The sequence below is a fragment of the Condylura cristata genome, unplaced genomic scaffold, assembly GCF_000260355.1.
Source record: "Condylura cristata isolate star-nosed mole 26May11 unplaced genomic scaffold, ConCri1.0 scaffold00002, whole genome shotgun sequence".
Classification (NCBI taxonomy): Eukaryota; Metazoa; Chordata; class Mammalia; order Eulipotyphla; family Talpidae; genus Condylura; species Condylura cristata.
In genome coordinates, this window is record NW_004567103.1 from 52,327,866 (window position 1) to 52,342,989 (window position 15,124).

The 15,124-nt window shown below is 32.3% G+C and overlaps 1 protein-coding gene across 1 annotated transcript in view; it reads left to right on the forward strand.

Moving 5' to 3' along the window:
- The window catches only part of LOC101631397 (potassium voltage-gated channel subfamily H member 7), a 137,321-nt gene that overhangs the window by 82,515 nt on the left and 39,682 nt on the right, over positions 1 to 15,124 (forward strand). The window contains exons 6-7 of the mRNA XM_012728517.1: positions 2,300 to 2,699; positions 8,209 to 8,408. Coding sequence (XP_012583971.1) covers positions 2,300 to 2,699; positions 8,209 to 8,408 — 600 coding nt within the window. The remainder of the gene's footprint in view (positions 1 to 2,299; positions 2,700 to 8,208; positions 8,409 to 15,124) is intronic.

The following is a 15,124-nucleotide window of genomic DNA, read 5'->3' on the forward strand; positions in this document are numbered from 1 at the left end:
CTGATCTCTCAATACAATGAAAAGGAAAGCAGAGCTAGCATGCAAAGTAAATACACAAATTTAAACTATAAAATGAATAAATGGTGACATGTTGAAATGGGGCATTCCTGGAACCAGAGTCTAAACAGTCAGTGCCTCTAGATAAAGTCTTGGGCTTTAAAATCCCTATATTCTGAGGAGGTTGCAAGGCCAGTGTTGAAAAACTTCCATTTGGGACTCCAGATAGCTAAATAATATTTGCCATATAAAGTTCTTGTTTACTGACGAAACAAAAGCTTATGTACTGTTCCAATAAAAACATGTAGAGCTATCATTTAATGGGTCTTTTCTTTCTTTTTAATTAATTTGCCAGCCATTTATATACATAAATAAAAATGGGGTTACAGCTTTGCTCCTCTGTATTTACACGTTTCACTCAACCTTCACCAAACTCCCAGTGCCCAGTCTCTTCCCTTCCCATAGTGCCTCCTCCCTCCCTCCATATTCCCTTGGGTAACCAGTATATTTTTTAGTCTAATAATTGTTTCTGCTATGCTTTTCCAATATGTTTTTTGGTTATTTATATTCCACAGATAACTAAAACTATCCAATAACTGTCTTTCACTTTCTAACTTATTCTACTTAGTGTAATCACTTCAAAGTCTATTCAGAGTATTTTTGCTAACTTAGTAAACAGGCACTTTTAAGGCCACTTCTATTGAAGAAATTGATGTTTTGATATTACATAACTTATATGTGGTGAAGTACCAGTATGAAACAGAATTCAATCTGAGCATGTTTGTTCCGACAACTTAGAGTATAGCTGCTAACCTGAAATACTGACAGTACCAATAGTGGAAAGTTGACTTTCTCTCAGGTAACCACCTAATTCTAATTTAAACTCTCCATGTGTTGACTGACAGGAGAAATACTTTTAAATTTGTGGGAGGAAAGCTATATTCTTTGTTGCAACTTGAGAATTACAAACTAGAGGTTGGACACAGAGAAAACTTCTCTCCCCACATTCTAAAATGAGCAAAAGCCAAGCACTCATGCTCCTCTGACCTCTAGAATTTTCGAATACTCATTGGAGAGAAATCAGGGGAGATCAAGGATAATTCATTCTTTTATAATATTATGGCAGAAATAAAAGCCCTGTAATCCATATGACAGTATTTCAAAAAAAGACTTTTTAAAAATATTTAGGACTCTTTTTCTATAAAGTCAATATTATAGATATATTGTGTTATTCATGGCAGGTTCTACTTCTTTAATTAAAGTGTGCATTTTAACACATTTGGATGTATGTACTTGGTGAAATAAACACCAACAATGAGCAGATAAAATGACTCAATAATTGATTGGTAAACACCATGTAACTATGGAATAATTATATGCCCTCAGAATTATATAGTACTTATAGTTGACATTATTTAGGAAACCTAAGAAATGAACTTGTAATTTGTACTTATCAAATTTCAAGTCCTGTTATTATATAGAAGTGTCCTATCATTAGATACCTGGTCAGTAATAATCATGCAATTAGTTATATATATTAACCCTCAATGCAAAATACATTAAGATCACTGGGATATCAAGAAACAAATTGTCACTTTAACACATTTAGGAAGGAAAAGAATATGTTTTTATATGATTCCTATTATGTGCCTGTAATCATCCCATATGTCCCTTTATAAGCTCTCTGGCTTTTTCTTATTACTCAGATATATCAGCCCTTCAACAAGACATGTTTCATCTTCCTTTCTAAAGTGTCTCTGTCCCAACTCATGCCCAACACCGTCAATCACATCACTCTATTTTATCATTGTCATAACACTTCTCACTCTCTGAAATGATCAAATGGTTGTTTATTTTAAAAATACCTTTTGTTATCTATTAGGATAATATAGAATACGCCATGTTCTTCACTAAAGAAGACAATTTACCTACTGAATAGCTCTCTTAATTATTCAACACCATAATTGCAGGGTATGACTTGCTGGAATACCAATAATACATCAGGCTGTTTGTTAGTAAATTATTTACTGTGTACCAATTTGTACCAATTAGGTGCAAGCAGGCCTCTATCACATGAGTCTTACATGCCAAAATACTGATTCGATTTACCATATACTAGCAAATTTGTTTCCAAAACAGGTATAAAATAAAATTTTTTAAAAAATTAAAAACTGAACTTAATTCAAACATACAATTTGCTTCAATACCACCATATTTTTTAAGCTATTTCTGTCTACTTTGCATCATATCAGTGTACACTGACTTGTTAACTATTACTAATCATACACATTTATTTCCACAGACAACAACATTAATTGGGCTTTTGAAGACAGCTCGGCTCCTTCGTCTAGTGAGAGTGGCCAGGAAACTTGATCGCTACTCAGAATATGGCGCCGCTGTTCTAATGCTCTTAATGTGCATCTTTGCCCTGATCGCCCACTGGCTGGCTTGCATTTGGTATGCAATTGGGAATGTAGAAAGGCCCTACCTGACCGACAAAATCGGATGGTTGGATTCTTTAGGACAACAAATTGGGAAACGTTATAATGACAGTGACTCAAGTTCTGGACCATCCATCAAAGACAAATACGTCACAGCCCTTTACTTTACCTTCAGCAGTTTAACCAGTGTAGGATTTGGGAATGTATCTCCTAACACCAATTCGGAGAAAATCTTTTCAATTTGTGTCATGTTGATCGGCTGTAAGTAGACTTCTCTTTTGTTATCTATTAGGATAATGTAGTAACACAAAATTGCTATCTCTATTACATTTAGAAGCAAGGGGAGAAATTTCTAGAAAATTGTGGCACTAATGGAATTACATGCATGGATATTCTAGAAAATCTGATTCTCTCTTATGAAAGGGAGACCCTAAGGTCTTTCAAGATCTCAGGAAACCATGAACATAGAACAGGAATGATGTGTGCCTTAGCATCAAAAGTTAAGCCTTGCACTTCAAGTTTTCTTCTGAAAAGCAAATGTCTATGATTTATTTTTGGTTATTTTTTATTTCATGTTGAGGCCAGGTTAGAATGGGAACGATTAGTTTGCATTGCAATACTAGATGCATATATAACATACATACTTAATACACACAGATTATTATGAATGTTTATTTTATATATCACAATCAATTATAATGAATATACCCACCATATAAATGTATACATATGAATACATATCCCCTGTTACTAACTAAAGATTTCATTTGCTGCGACATTATGTAAAAGCTAAAGTAAATGACATTTATCCTGTAATGGAAATATGTTGTGAACATCATTTATAAGGAATATTCTTTGTATTAAGAAAAAAAACTGGGTTACAATAAAGATTTTTTAATATTAATATAATATTATTTTAAAAAATCAAATTTGGGAATACCAAAGATAAAACCGTTTTTGGTACAAGGAGCAATTGACAGAAGCATGATGAATTTTTAAAACTCAAGAGCATCATCCTTAGATTGCATACAAAGCTGAAAATAGAACCAGAGAATTGGTTCTTGACTGTTCAAAACTTAAAATTTTCAAAAAGATTTATAAAACACTGATGATCAACTGGCTCCCCACTTAGGAATTCATTACCACTTAGATTGATTAAGAGAAATACGTAGTTATCATATGAATTAGTTTAAATAAAGAAAGTGTAGTTCATGATCTCAATCCAATCATTAGTCCCTAAATTAAAGAACTTTCAGATTTTTCCTTCCTTTCTTCTTCCCTACCTTCCTGCTTCCTGTGCTTCTTTGTCTTTGTTCTCTTGTAAATGTGACACTAAGATATTTCTATTGATTCTTTAAGAAGAATACTTGTTTACTGCATGAATTTTATCTTTTAAGAACAGAGAGAATGCTCTGGTTAATTAGGGTTGCCTAAGGCACATCTGTATTCCACAAAACATTCTTAATTTTAATAACAACTTGGTTCTTCTGACCTTAATCAAAATGGGATTAGATGCAGCTTAATGTCTCACAGGAAAAAGTTTACAGATATTTCTGGAAAATTCTTTTATGACCTTATATAAGAAAAAAGGTATAATTAGGATGTCAAACTTAACAATAGTAAAAGTGTCCTGAAATTTGCTTAGCCATTTTGATGTATATAGATGCATTAATCTATCCTTGATATTTCCATTTAGATTCAACCATACAAATTGATTAGCTTTCTCCTGATTTTTTTTTAAATGTTAAGTATATACTCTTAATATAAATAAACTGATTACCCCCTTTAAAATGAAATTCAGAATTCTATCAAGTAAACCTTAGCTATTGTATATGTGCTAATCCTAGTTACAGTCCACTCGCTTAATTAACAGGTCATTCTCACTACCCTGAAATTTACTTAAATGTACTCTTCATTTTTTTTTAATGTAATCTTCATTTTAAAAGAAAAATTTGAAGTGAAGTTATAAGAAATAAAGCATTCCATTATCCCTTCTAATGCAAGAAAACTAAAAATTAAACATCAAAGATTATCATCTAACTAAACAATTCCAGTACTTACAGATACATTTCTTAGAGCTACTATTTACAAAGGCAATTCACACGACCTGGAGAAGAGGAGGCTATGGCAAAGGAAAACTCCAGAAACTTGTAGAGGCATAGCCCCTAAATTCTACTGTTCAATAAAATTGTACTTTAAAAATCAAGGTTCAGCCACATGCTGTCTAAGCAAAACAATTTAAAATATAAAGACACATTAAAAAAAAAACACTAAAGATGAGACATTTTGAGGAACAGTATTGATTTCAAAGTAGACTTCAGAAAAGTACTGTAACCTGAAATAAAGTAGCTAAACACTGCACTCCTCAAATGTGTATTCACTCAGTTACAGAGCTTTAAATGGCATCAGGCAAAACCTGACAGAACATAGACAGATTCACAAGAAAAATCCAATATTATAGTTGGTGATTTAAAAACTCTTTTTTGGCATATTGTGGAATAAGTACACAGAAAATCATTAAAGAAATTGAAGACTTGAACAATACTACCAATTAAATTGACAATGACACACTTTTTCCTGCCCAGGGTATATAAATCACTGATCACATGTTTACTAGAAAGTTCCCAAATTGATTAGCACATTTCCAATAACTAAATCATTTAAAAAAAAAAAAAAAAAAAAAAAAAAACAAGGCCCTCCCTGGTGGCGCCTCGGGTTAAAGCACAGCACTGAGAATCTAAAGCCACTTCCCCATGAGTTCGATTCCCACCTGCCCCGAAGGTGACCACATGGCGTGGCAGACCTCTCCTGATCCGCCCACTGCTCCCCTCAGCAGTGTACTTTGTCGATCTGCCTATTCTGTTCCCCACTCTATCTCTGGCGAAGCCTCTTGCCGCCCCTGAGCCTCTGGCCTGTACCCCAGTTCTGTATGTACAAATAAATAAATCTTTTAAAAAAAAAACAGAAAATTAGTAGTTTTCATCAAATGGAAATGACAGTTAAATGTATCAAAATGTATATATAAGAAGTAGCTAAAGCTGTATTTAGAGAGGAACTGGTAGCTTTAAGTGCTTTGCTTAATAAGAAATGTCTGAAATCACAGATCTAGGCTTCTGTCATAAGAACCAGTGAAAGACAGCCCATTTAAACCTAAGTAAGAAATAATAGTAAGTGATAAGAACAAAAATTAATAAAAAATATTTAAAACAATACAGAATGAAGTAAATTCTACTTTTTAAAAGATCAGTATAATTGATAAATGTCCAACTAGAGTGGAGAGAAGACAATTGGCCAAACTGTTACACAACAGAAAAGATATTACTGCAAAGCCTAAAAAAATAATAAAAGGATGTTAAAATAATATTATAATGACTTTATCATAATAGTTATAATAAATTTAGATGAACGGCACAAATTCTTTGACTAATTCAATTTACTAAGACTAAAACAAATAAAAACAATCCTGAGGCATAAAATAAAAATTGATAAATTGGATTCCATCAAATTAGTGGCGTTAACTTTTCAAAGGACATTATTAGGAAAATAAATAGGCAAATGATAGATTAGAATTTTCACAAACTTAATTCTCAAAAAGGGTTTGTATCCAGAAAAATGTCAAGAATTCTTACAACTTCATAATATGAAGACAATTCAATTTTAAAACAAGCAAAACTCTCTATACGGAAAATTCTGACTTCAGATGCAAAATACATACAAATATATATGTATGTATATATGTATGCTGTCAACTTGCTTTTGACTATTTTATGACAGTTGATAGGCATAACTAAATACTATATGCAGAACACAATCATTTTGGCTTCACTTTTGTTCACATCCTTTAGTTGCATTTGCTTTCCAAAAAAAAAAAAAAACCCTTGCCTTCAGCCTTCATTATTTAAAAAGCCCTCATCATATAGTTTACTAAGAGAAATACATGGCATTCCCAAATCCAACTATATATTTATAATCCAGATGTTTGTCATGTCAATGAGTGGAAACATCTGTTTATGATACAAATTAAGGTTTTGTTTCACTTTTATGGCACTTTTAATATTGGATATAAAACTCTAATATTAATTAAAAATGAAATAATGTTACCCCTAATTCTTTTCCAAATAAGTATGTAGTTTAGGTACAATAACTAGCATTGTATACCCACTAATTGAATGATGGGAATTTAATCTGAACTAATTTCCTGAGAACATGATAGGTACTTTGAAGATGTAAAAGCTGCATAAATATTTCCAGCACTACAGTTAGGAAGAGTAAAATATGTTGTTCACATGAAACTCCTTGGATCACAGGAATCAGATTCAGGCAAGTATTGCTAACTCCTTCTTTAATCAACTATTCACCTATTCAAATTAGGCTCATGTCATTTTATGTCAAAAGTTACAACCTAAATAATTCCTTTATCTTACTGTGAGTTGCTGTCTGTCATACAGCCCAATTTAGCATCAATACAGATCTCACCATTTTCCCTTCCTTTAAATGGATGTAAACAAGGGCTCTCCCTTTCTCAGGAGCATTCTCTGACTTGGAATATTTTTGATAAACAACAACTACGGAAGTCAAGAGACATAGATAAGATGGGAAAGAAATCAAATAACTGATAAGTCATATTAAATCATCTAGCCTGAATCTTCCCTGATCTAATTTTAAAATGATAGCAAAGCTTATGAATACATATTTGTAAAATGGGGAGAGGTGAATACATGTTTGTAAAATGGGGGGGGGGAAATGTGTTGGTTGGAGATCATTTAATTAAACACTTTGAATAGTTCATTTTTTCCCCACCTGCTTGGTTTCAGTTCCATAAATAAGTGGTTAGATCCCCATGAGGTCTAACACATGCCCAAAGTTCAAGATCAAGATGTATGTGATGATGTAACTTTCTACACAAAGTATAACATTTTTCTAGGATTATTAGAAAATAAAAGTAAATGATGAACTGTAAAAAGCAAAAGATAAGATATTTCTAATGTTAAATCATAAAGATTTAGGCCAGGATAGCACTGAGAAAGGATAGTCCACTCAATGCACATAGCAAAGATTATCTAACACTTTCTTTTTTTCATAGGTAAAAAAAACAAAGATGTGTTATGTGTTTCTCTACAAAAACAAAGCCATTAGCGTCACACTTTATACTGGAGATATCTATTTCTCAAGTATAATAAAGTTCCATTTCATTCATTTAGAAATTTATACAAATGAACACTTTAAGGAAACTATGAGTTACTTAAACAATTTATTATTCCTAAGTAAATCCAAAGTATTCAAAGTAATCTTAATATTTATAATAGATTTTTAATATGATAATATTAGGCTTCAGTTGAGAGGAGGTGATGTCACAATGTAAAAATTAAAATATAATTCAAGTTAAAAAACTTTTAAAATCCCTAAAAGATGATTTACCTTATGGTATATCTCCCACCAGAGGACATGTCTATGGTATATCCCATAACATACTTTATTATCACATAACAAACAACATATGTATCCTAAATGCATTTTATATATGGTCATATTCCAGATCACTGGTTGACTTTGTAAACTTATTTTGTTTATTTAGAATCCATGTGGATTTGGATCCTCTCACCTCTCCAAATATCAAGATTCTAAAATTGACAGTATTATCCCCCTGAGTCAATGCTATATTCGCACTACTGGTTTGGAATAATAAAAAACCTACATACTAGAGGTTCTGACAGACATAATGTGATCAAATGTAGTTTTCCCTCATAACAGTGTGTTTTATTCAATCCAGCACTAATGTATGCAAGCATTTTTGGGAATGTATCTGCAATTATCCAAAGACTATACTCGGGGACTGCCAGGTACCACATGCAGATGCTGCGAGTAAAAGAGTTCATTCGCTTTCACCAAATCCCCAACCCTCTGAGACAACGACTAGAAGAATATTTTCAGCACGCATGGACTTACACCAATGGCATAGACATGAACATGGTATGTATTTCTTTTTTCCAAAATGAAGCACTGCAGGCATTATAGCTACAAATAAAATAGAAAAACCAGTTTCACCAGCTTTGAACCCTTTGCTTTTGTTTTCCTCTCTTGGACGTTTATTTTCTGCCCTGGAGATAGTGTCTCATTCTCAATTCATGGCATTGCATGGTGCTAAATCTAGTTATACTGTGTGGCAAAGGCATTATAACATGATGCAAACTGATATAACTGTAGTACAGTTCCCACTTATGCTTAGAGAAGACCATTATTAAGCTAAGACCTGGGCTTTCACCATGTGGTCAAACTGCCAGCATGCAAAAAAAACAAAAAAAAAAAAAAGTATTAAAATCTGGCAAGTAAACAGCAACAGTACTGATGACCCCAGAGATTCAATGTTAGCACCTTAAAAAAAAAAACAAAAAACACACATTTTGAAGATTTGAAGGCCAACTTAAACACATTTTATGGTTCTGTTAATGACCATTTTTCTCTATTTTAAACAATAACCATGTGCTGTTTTACTGTACCTGGCTTAATGAATCATTCTATTCAAGAGGAAAATATGGATACTTTCATAACTTTTGAGCAAATTCACCATCAGTGATCACTATTTCAAGCCCTTCCCTTCTTCTACCAATCCTCAAAAATCAACAGTTAGTAATATTACTATGATTCAAAAAATACATTTTATTATTAGGAGAATTAAAGACAGGTAAATTTATGGACCAAATCTAAATTCTATGGCATATCATACATCTTTAAAAAATTAAAAATAGGGTGCTCTCCCATGTAGCTATACCTCTATTGGGCCAGGCCCTATTTCTAAGTATTCCTTAGAAAATAAAGCTACTCACATTAATGACATCAACAGCACGATACAATTTTTATTTGTCATAAAAGAACCTGTTCAAATTAGATCAACATTCTATTATTTGACCAGTAATGTTCTAACAAAAAAGCAAAGGTTCAAAATTAGCAATCAAGGTGCAGAAAGCACTGTAATACTAATTTGAAAGATTTATGTATATGTGAATAAGTTGATCATAACTTGTGTGTGGTTGATTTGACTGAGAATAAGAAATGACATTTTAAAAGTTTTAACTTAGAGAACTAATTAATCATTTAGCACATTTTATACAAAGCCATAACTGAATGCATGAGTTATATATAATTATCTGAAAGCTCCTTGTAAAAGTTCATTGATAAGTTGATCTCACCAAGATAATTCTTTACTCACAAGAAACCACCTATATTTTTTATCACTTTTATATATTTCCTTCTGTATTATTTAAGGAAAGTATCAGCATTCAGAAATTAGTGGGTATTCTCTAATGCTGGGTTGGCTAAAGCAGTGTCAAGAACTTTTTTATCAAAACACATGTCACTCAATTTGGTTGTTCCATACTGCCAGAATATTTCAATAACAATAGTAAAATAATTATTTATTGTACTTCCCCGCTCCATATAACTCTACTTTTGTAACCATTTTTGTGATAAAGTCTATTTTGTGACAACTATTTACTTTGTTTAACTCTATTACCTATGAATATGGTTTATATACCACTTTGCCTATTTACAATGTACTTATGAAAGATTTATCTCTTTCCTGTCTGCTTCACACCTTAATACATGGAATCACAACACCCACCGGTAAGAACAGGAGGTATTTATATCCAATTTAATTCTCGTGTAAATTGTGGAGAACACCCTTGTTATCTGTCAGGTTTAAATTTGTTAAATGATTACTAGTAGTAGTTCTGATCTTTTTTGCATGATGTAGCAGAGGAAATACAAAGCAAGAAATTGGGGAAGAATACTTGGAAGAGGCCAAGCACAGAATAAAAAGTTTTAACACTTAACTTGACCTCTAAAAGTTATTATTATACAATTTCCCATTCCCCACAAAAAGTGAATTCTCTGTCCCTCCCCCACTTTGGTAAAGGTTATGGGTATACGGTTTGCATTAGATAATTGTCATAAGAAAATGTCATTCTCTTTCATCATCCTCTATTTTCATGATGTAGATGCTTTTCTTTCCTCTCATCTGCACGCCTGTATTACATGACCCCGGAGTGTGTGAGCTCTAAACCATGTGCCACTAAGTCTTGCATGTGGTTTTGAGAGCTTGACTTTGCACGAACTTCTAGTTTGTACACAGTGTCTACATTTCTCATCTTGTGACTGCAAAGTGAGTAAAATTCAAAATGCAAGATAACTGAAAATGGAACAACAAATGGAAGAAGTTTGATAATAATGAAATATAATGTGCAAAACTAAAGTTGATTAGAGAAAAGCAACTGCACTCTTAAGCTGTTGTGAGGTCAAAAGAAAAAAAAATCTAAGTGGATTTTTTTTTTCCTCCAAAGCCATATTATCAAAATACCTGTTTTGTTAATTTAAAGTGATTAAATTTATTATTGTGATAAAGTAATATAAAACTGTTATATTTTACACCAGCATTCTGTTTTATTTTATTTAGATATAAATGTACATACAAATTTTCATGAACATTTCAGATGGTCACTTTACCATTCAGCCATGACTAAGTGAAATACAAGGTTTTCAATCACTGTATCAATTGACCTAAAATTTTCATAACCTAAAACATTTGATCACAAATTGTAGGGATGAGCTGACTTAAAACCTGCAGCTATATTCTTCATTCCCTACATCTTTTGATTTTTGTGAAATTGCTATTTCCAGAATGTTCCAGAACCAAAAACATTCTGGAAATACTACCTACTCCCTTTTAGTTGAACCAAGTGGTTCAGAGTGCAAGAATAAAAGGGTTAGGATAATGAAGCTTGTGAAAGAAAGGTATTATTTTGCATTTGATGTCAGGTTTTGGAATAGTAAATATCTCAAAAATGTCTAAGATCCTTTCTGGAAAGCTTGTTCTCCAAAAACTTAACTAATTAGGAGAGAAGAGATATTTTTTCTTAAACTAAGACTGAAGGCATCTCAAGGAATTTTCCCAAATAAAAATCATGTTCTCACCTAATCTGAAACTTTCTCATATTATCCATATTGTGAGTTACATTGCTAAGAAGTGAAAATCATTTTCCATGTCAGTATAGATTCAAGTTTCCTCATATCACACATAAGAGCTTGACTTGAATGAAAATTTATACAATGAATAAGAGCCCCGATGCATCATTTTGGATTGAAAGAAAAAAGCCATTTTTTGCAAAAATTACTCCACCATTTCAAATTATGTTGCCATGGAAGAAAAACTCTAGTTAACATTTAATTCAAAATTGTATTCTTTGCCTAAAAATGCCCCACTCAAATATACATGAATAGTAGAAAGAAATATGGCATAACAAATCAGACAAACCAAGCATTCACTCTTAAATTTCCACTAAACTTGGACAAGTCACTTAACTTCTCTGCAGTTTCCTTAAACTTGTTTCAAATATTTTCAAAATACCTAAACTCAAATATGCCAAAGGTATAAGACAATTATTATGGGAATTTGTCTAATTGATAACTGAGATACTGTGTTGCCCACTCTTGCTCTCTTACTGTGGAATTGATTCTCCTTTATGATATATCTTCTCTACATAGCCTATCACTTAAAACCATTAGCAAGCTGAGTGGTAGCATTGTTAGTGGAAGAAAGCTGAAAGGGACCATTTCAAATAAAGACAAAGACAACAGTGAGGCAAATATGAGGGCGAACACAAGACAAAATTAAGGCAGTTAATACAGAAACAGGAACAATCAAGTTTATTTTTGGAAATGTTAACAGGAAAAAATTGAGAGACAGAGAAAGGAGTTGGAAGAAGGACATAGGAAGGGGGAATAACTACCTCAGCAGGATAGTAGACAAGTTTTTCTTAAAGTCAGAAAATATAAAAGAAAGGGTAAAAAATGGTTTTGAGGAATACAGGAAAAAACTTAAAGGGGCTTATACAACATGGTCCAGTCTCTTTGATCTAGCAGAGATTAGATGAAGGTTGCAGAAAGAAGGAGGCATAGGATAGGCATTTGATTTGAAAAGGGGGAGAATTTTTTTTGCGATTTGACTCAATCAACCTCATAGATAAATATGTTTAGAGTCACAGAAAAAAATGTTTACTATTAACACACTTACTTGCCTACTGCAGCCATAAGGCATTTGGCAATAGGTGCTTACGAATATGGAACATGCCTTTTCTTTGTTTTACCGACTCTGTATCCTAAGTCTCAAAAAATAAAATAAGCAGAAAGAGCAATAAACACCCTCTGAAACCCTCAATATAAACAATATCAAACTGAAGAGCCTCAGATGTTTTCAGGTCACAATGGTACGTGCTTCATCAGGTTTCAGAAATAAGGGTGGTCACTTCACTCTAGGCTCCAACCATCATCAGGGAGGATTTCTGTACAGCTGGCACCATGCTGCTTCTGTGCAGTCAGTTCAGCAATAACAGAATCTGATTGTTAGCTCCTGAGCCAGGGCTACGAGGGCAGCATGACCTGGGGTTTTATACATGACAAATGGTCATTGTAGAAACACTACACTGAGGCCAGGAAAATATTACCATGCTTCAATTTATCTGCTTATTAATAGCAGTTTTCTTATAGTAGTGAAAAGGTGGAAATGATGTCTTAAATTGTTTTTAAAATAATGGTACTATTAAAAAAAAAAAAAGGACCCTAGAGTGTGATTTCTTATGCTGAAAGTATAATGTGTTTCAAAATACGTTTTTTGAAATGGTAGGCTCACAGGTAGTTCAAATTCCATTTGTTTTAAGATCTCTTAATATTCAATATGGGTTTATCCAACAATAAAAAGCCTATAAATCATCAAAGTTCAATTTTAAAATGTTCTTTGGGGTTATCTTTAATTCCCTTTTAATTCAAATCATTGTAACTTGTCATCTATCAAACTTAATGGAATCAAGCTATACATAATTTCTTCCAAAAAAAAAAGTCCAGTATTTTTCTCAATGGAAGAATAGCCTGAGATATTCCAAGTGACCTGGGAATTTATATTGACAGTAAATATTTAAATGTTCCACCCAATAGGTCAGATTATTTTAAGGGTAAAAATAACCACAAAGAATTCATTCAACCCAAGTGATCGCATAGCCTTAAGGCTGTAGAACTGAAGACATTTACTTATATCTTAATTATTTTTCTTTCAGTTTAGTCATATTGCTATCCATGGTAATGAGTATGAATGGCAAAAAAAATGACATTACTGAATCCATTCCAGTGTTACTGATGAGCCCCTTTTAGTTTCTACTTTTGGCTCCAGTCGTCAGCTGGGTCATCACTAAAGGAATCTACACTCAAGTAGGGACCATTTGGTAAGAAGCTTTTGTATTCAGAGTGTAGCACCTCAAATGATGTATTTTAACAGTCATTTTTATATATGTTATAATTAAGTTTTTTTCATTAGACTGGTACTCCTCTTAGATCAGCATGCTGTACAACATTAAAACACTGTACCATGCTAAAACACATGAGTAATTAAAACAAAGTCCATAGTGAGGAGATAAGAAAAGACTCATTCAATGTAGGTTTAACTATTGTACCTGATTACAGAGATCACTCTCCAGCCATCTTCTTGTCCTGTTCTATAGATAGTGCTTTCTAAGTGGGGACATTAGCCCAGTGTCTAATATTTATTTGCTTTACTCATAAACTATACCCGATATCTAGGAATAGCAAACAATAACATTGAGGTCAAAGCACTATAATGAATTAAGTTTAGTTAATCAAGATGTTTTTGCTATAAAGTACCTCTTGAGAGAATTTTTGTGTTATCTTTTTCTTATAATTTTGTAGAACTATTTAAAGTATAGACACTATCATCTCTATTGAAATTTGTTCCTGATATTTTTTCCATATACTCATTTGTATAAGATATATTTTGGACTTAAAATGTCTTTTTTCTTTTTTAAAAATCATCTAATTCATCAAATTTCCTCATATAATGTAGAGATTGTGTCCAGTTTTTTCAGAGGTCCTGCTAACCTTATAGATTATATAAATAGTTTCCTAAATTTTCTTTTAAGTTTGAACATATTATTTTAAAAACTATCTGTAACCTACTTGAGATGTAGTTTGTGAATTATATTCTTCATATAGATAGAAGTCAGTACTGGTAGAATTTATATATCATTCTTTTTCTAATGATTTAAATATGTTAAATTTTCAGATTGTGATATTGATTCATACTTTCAAATCAGCTGTTTGTCCATTCCTGTGTCAATCTAATAATGTTTTATAATGTTTTTCATATAAAAGTTTGCTATTTGTATTCAAACACAAAATATCAGAAAACGCCAAATCAGGTTCACAGGAATAAGAAATTGTAACTAGTATCACAATTGATTAATAATTTCAAGTATAAATGTTATCACAAGTAATAAATAAAGGTTGGAGATATAACTATAATTATATTCTTGCTATATAACTGCTATGGCTCAGATTTAACATAAGTATTCCTTAAAGTCTGTGATAACACTTAAGCAAAGTAAAACTTCTGATTATTAAACATCTATATTTTATACTACAGAAGTTATGTTGTTTACAAGACACATCTGTTAAATTATGTCTTCTAAATTTATTGTTGAAAAGTTTATTTACCATAAACAATTTAGGCAAAATACATTCTGATAGAAAGCACCAGAGGGCACTGCCTGGTGGCGCAACAGGTTAGGACATAGCCCTGCAAGCTAGCACAGCTGCTTCATTGCAAGTTCAATCCTCCACCCCTGAGG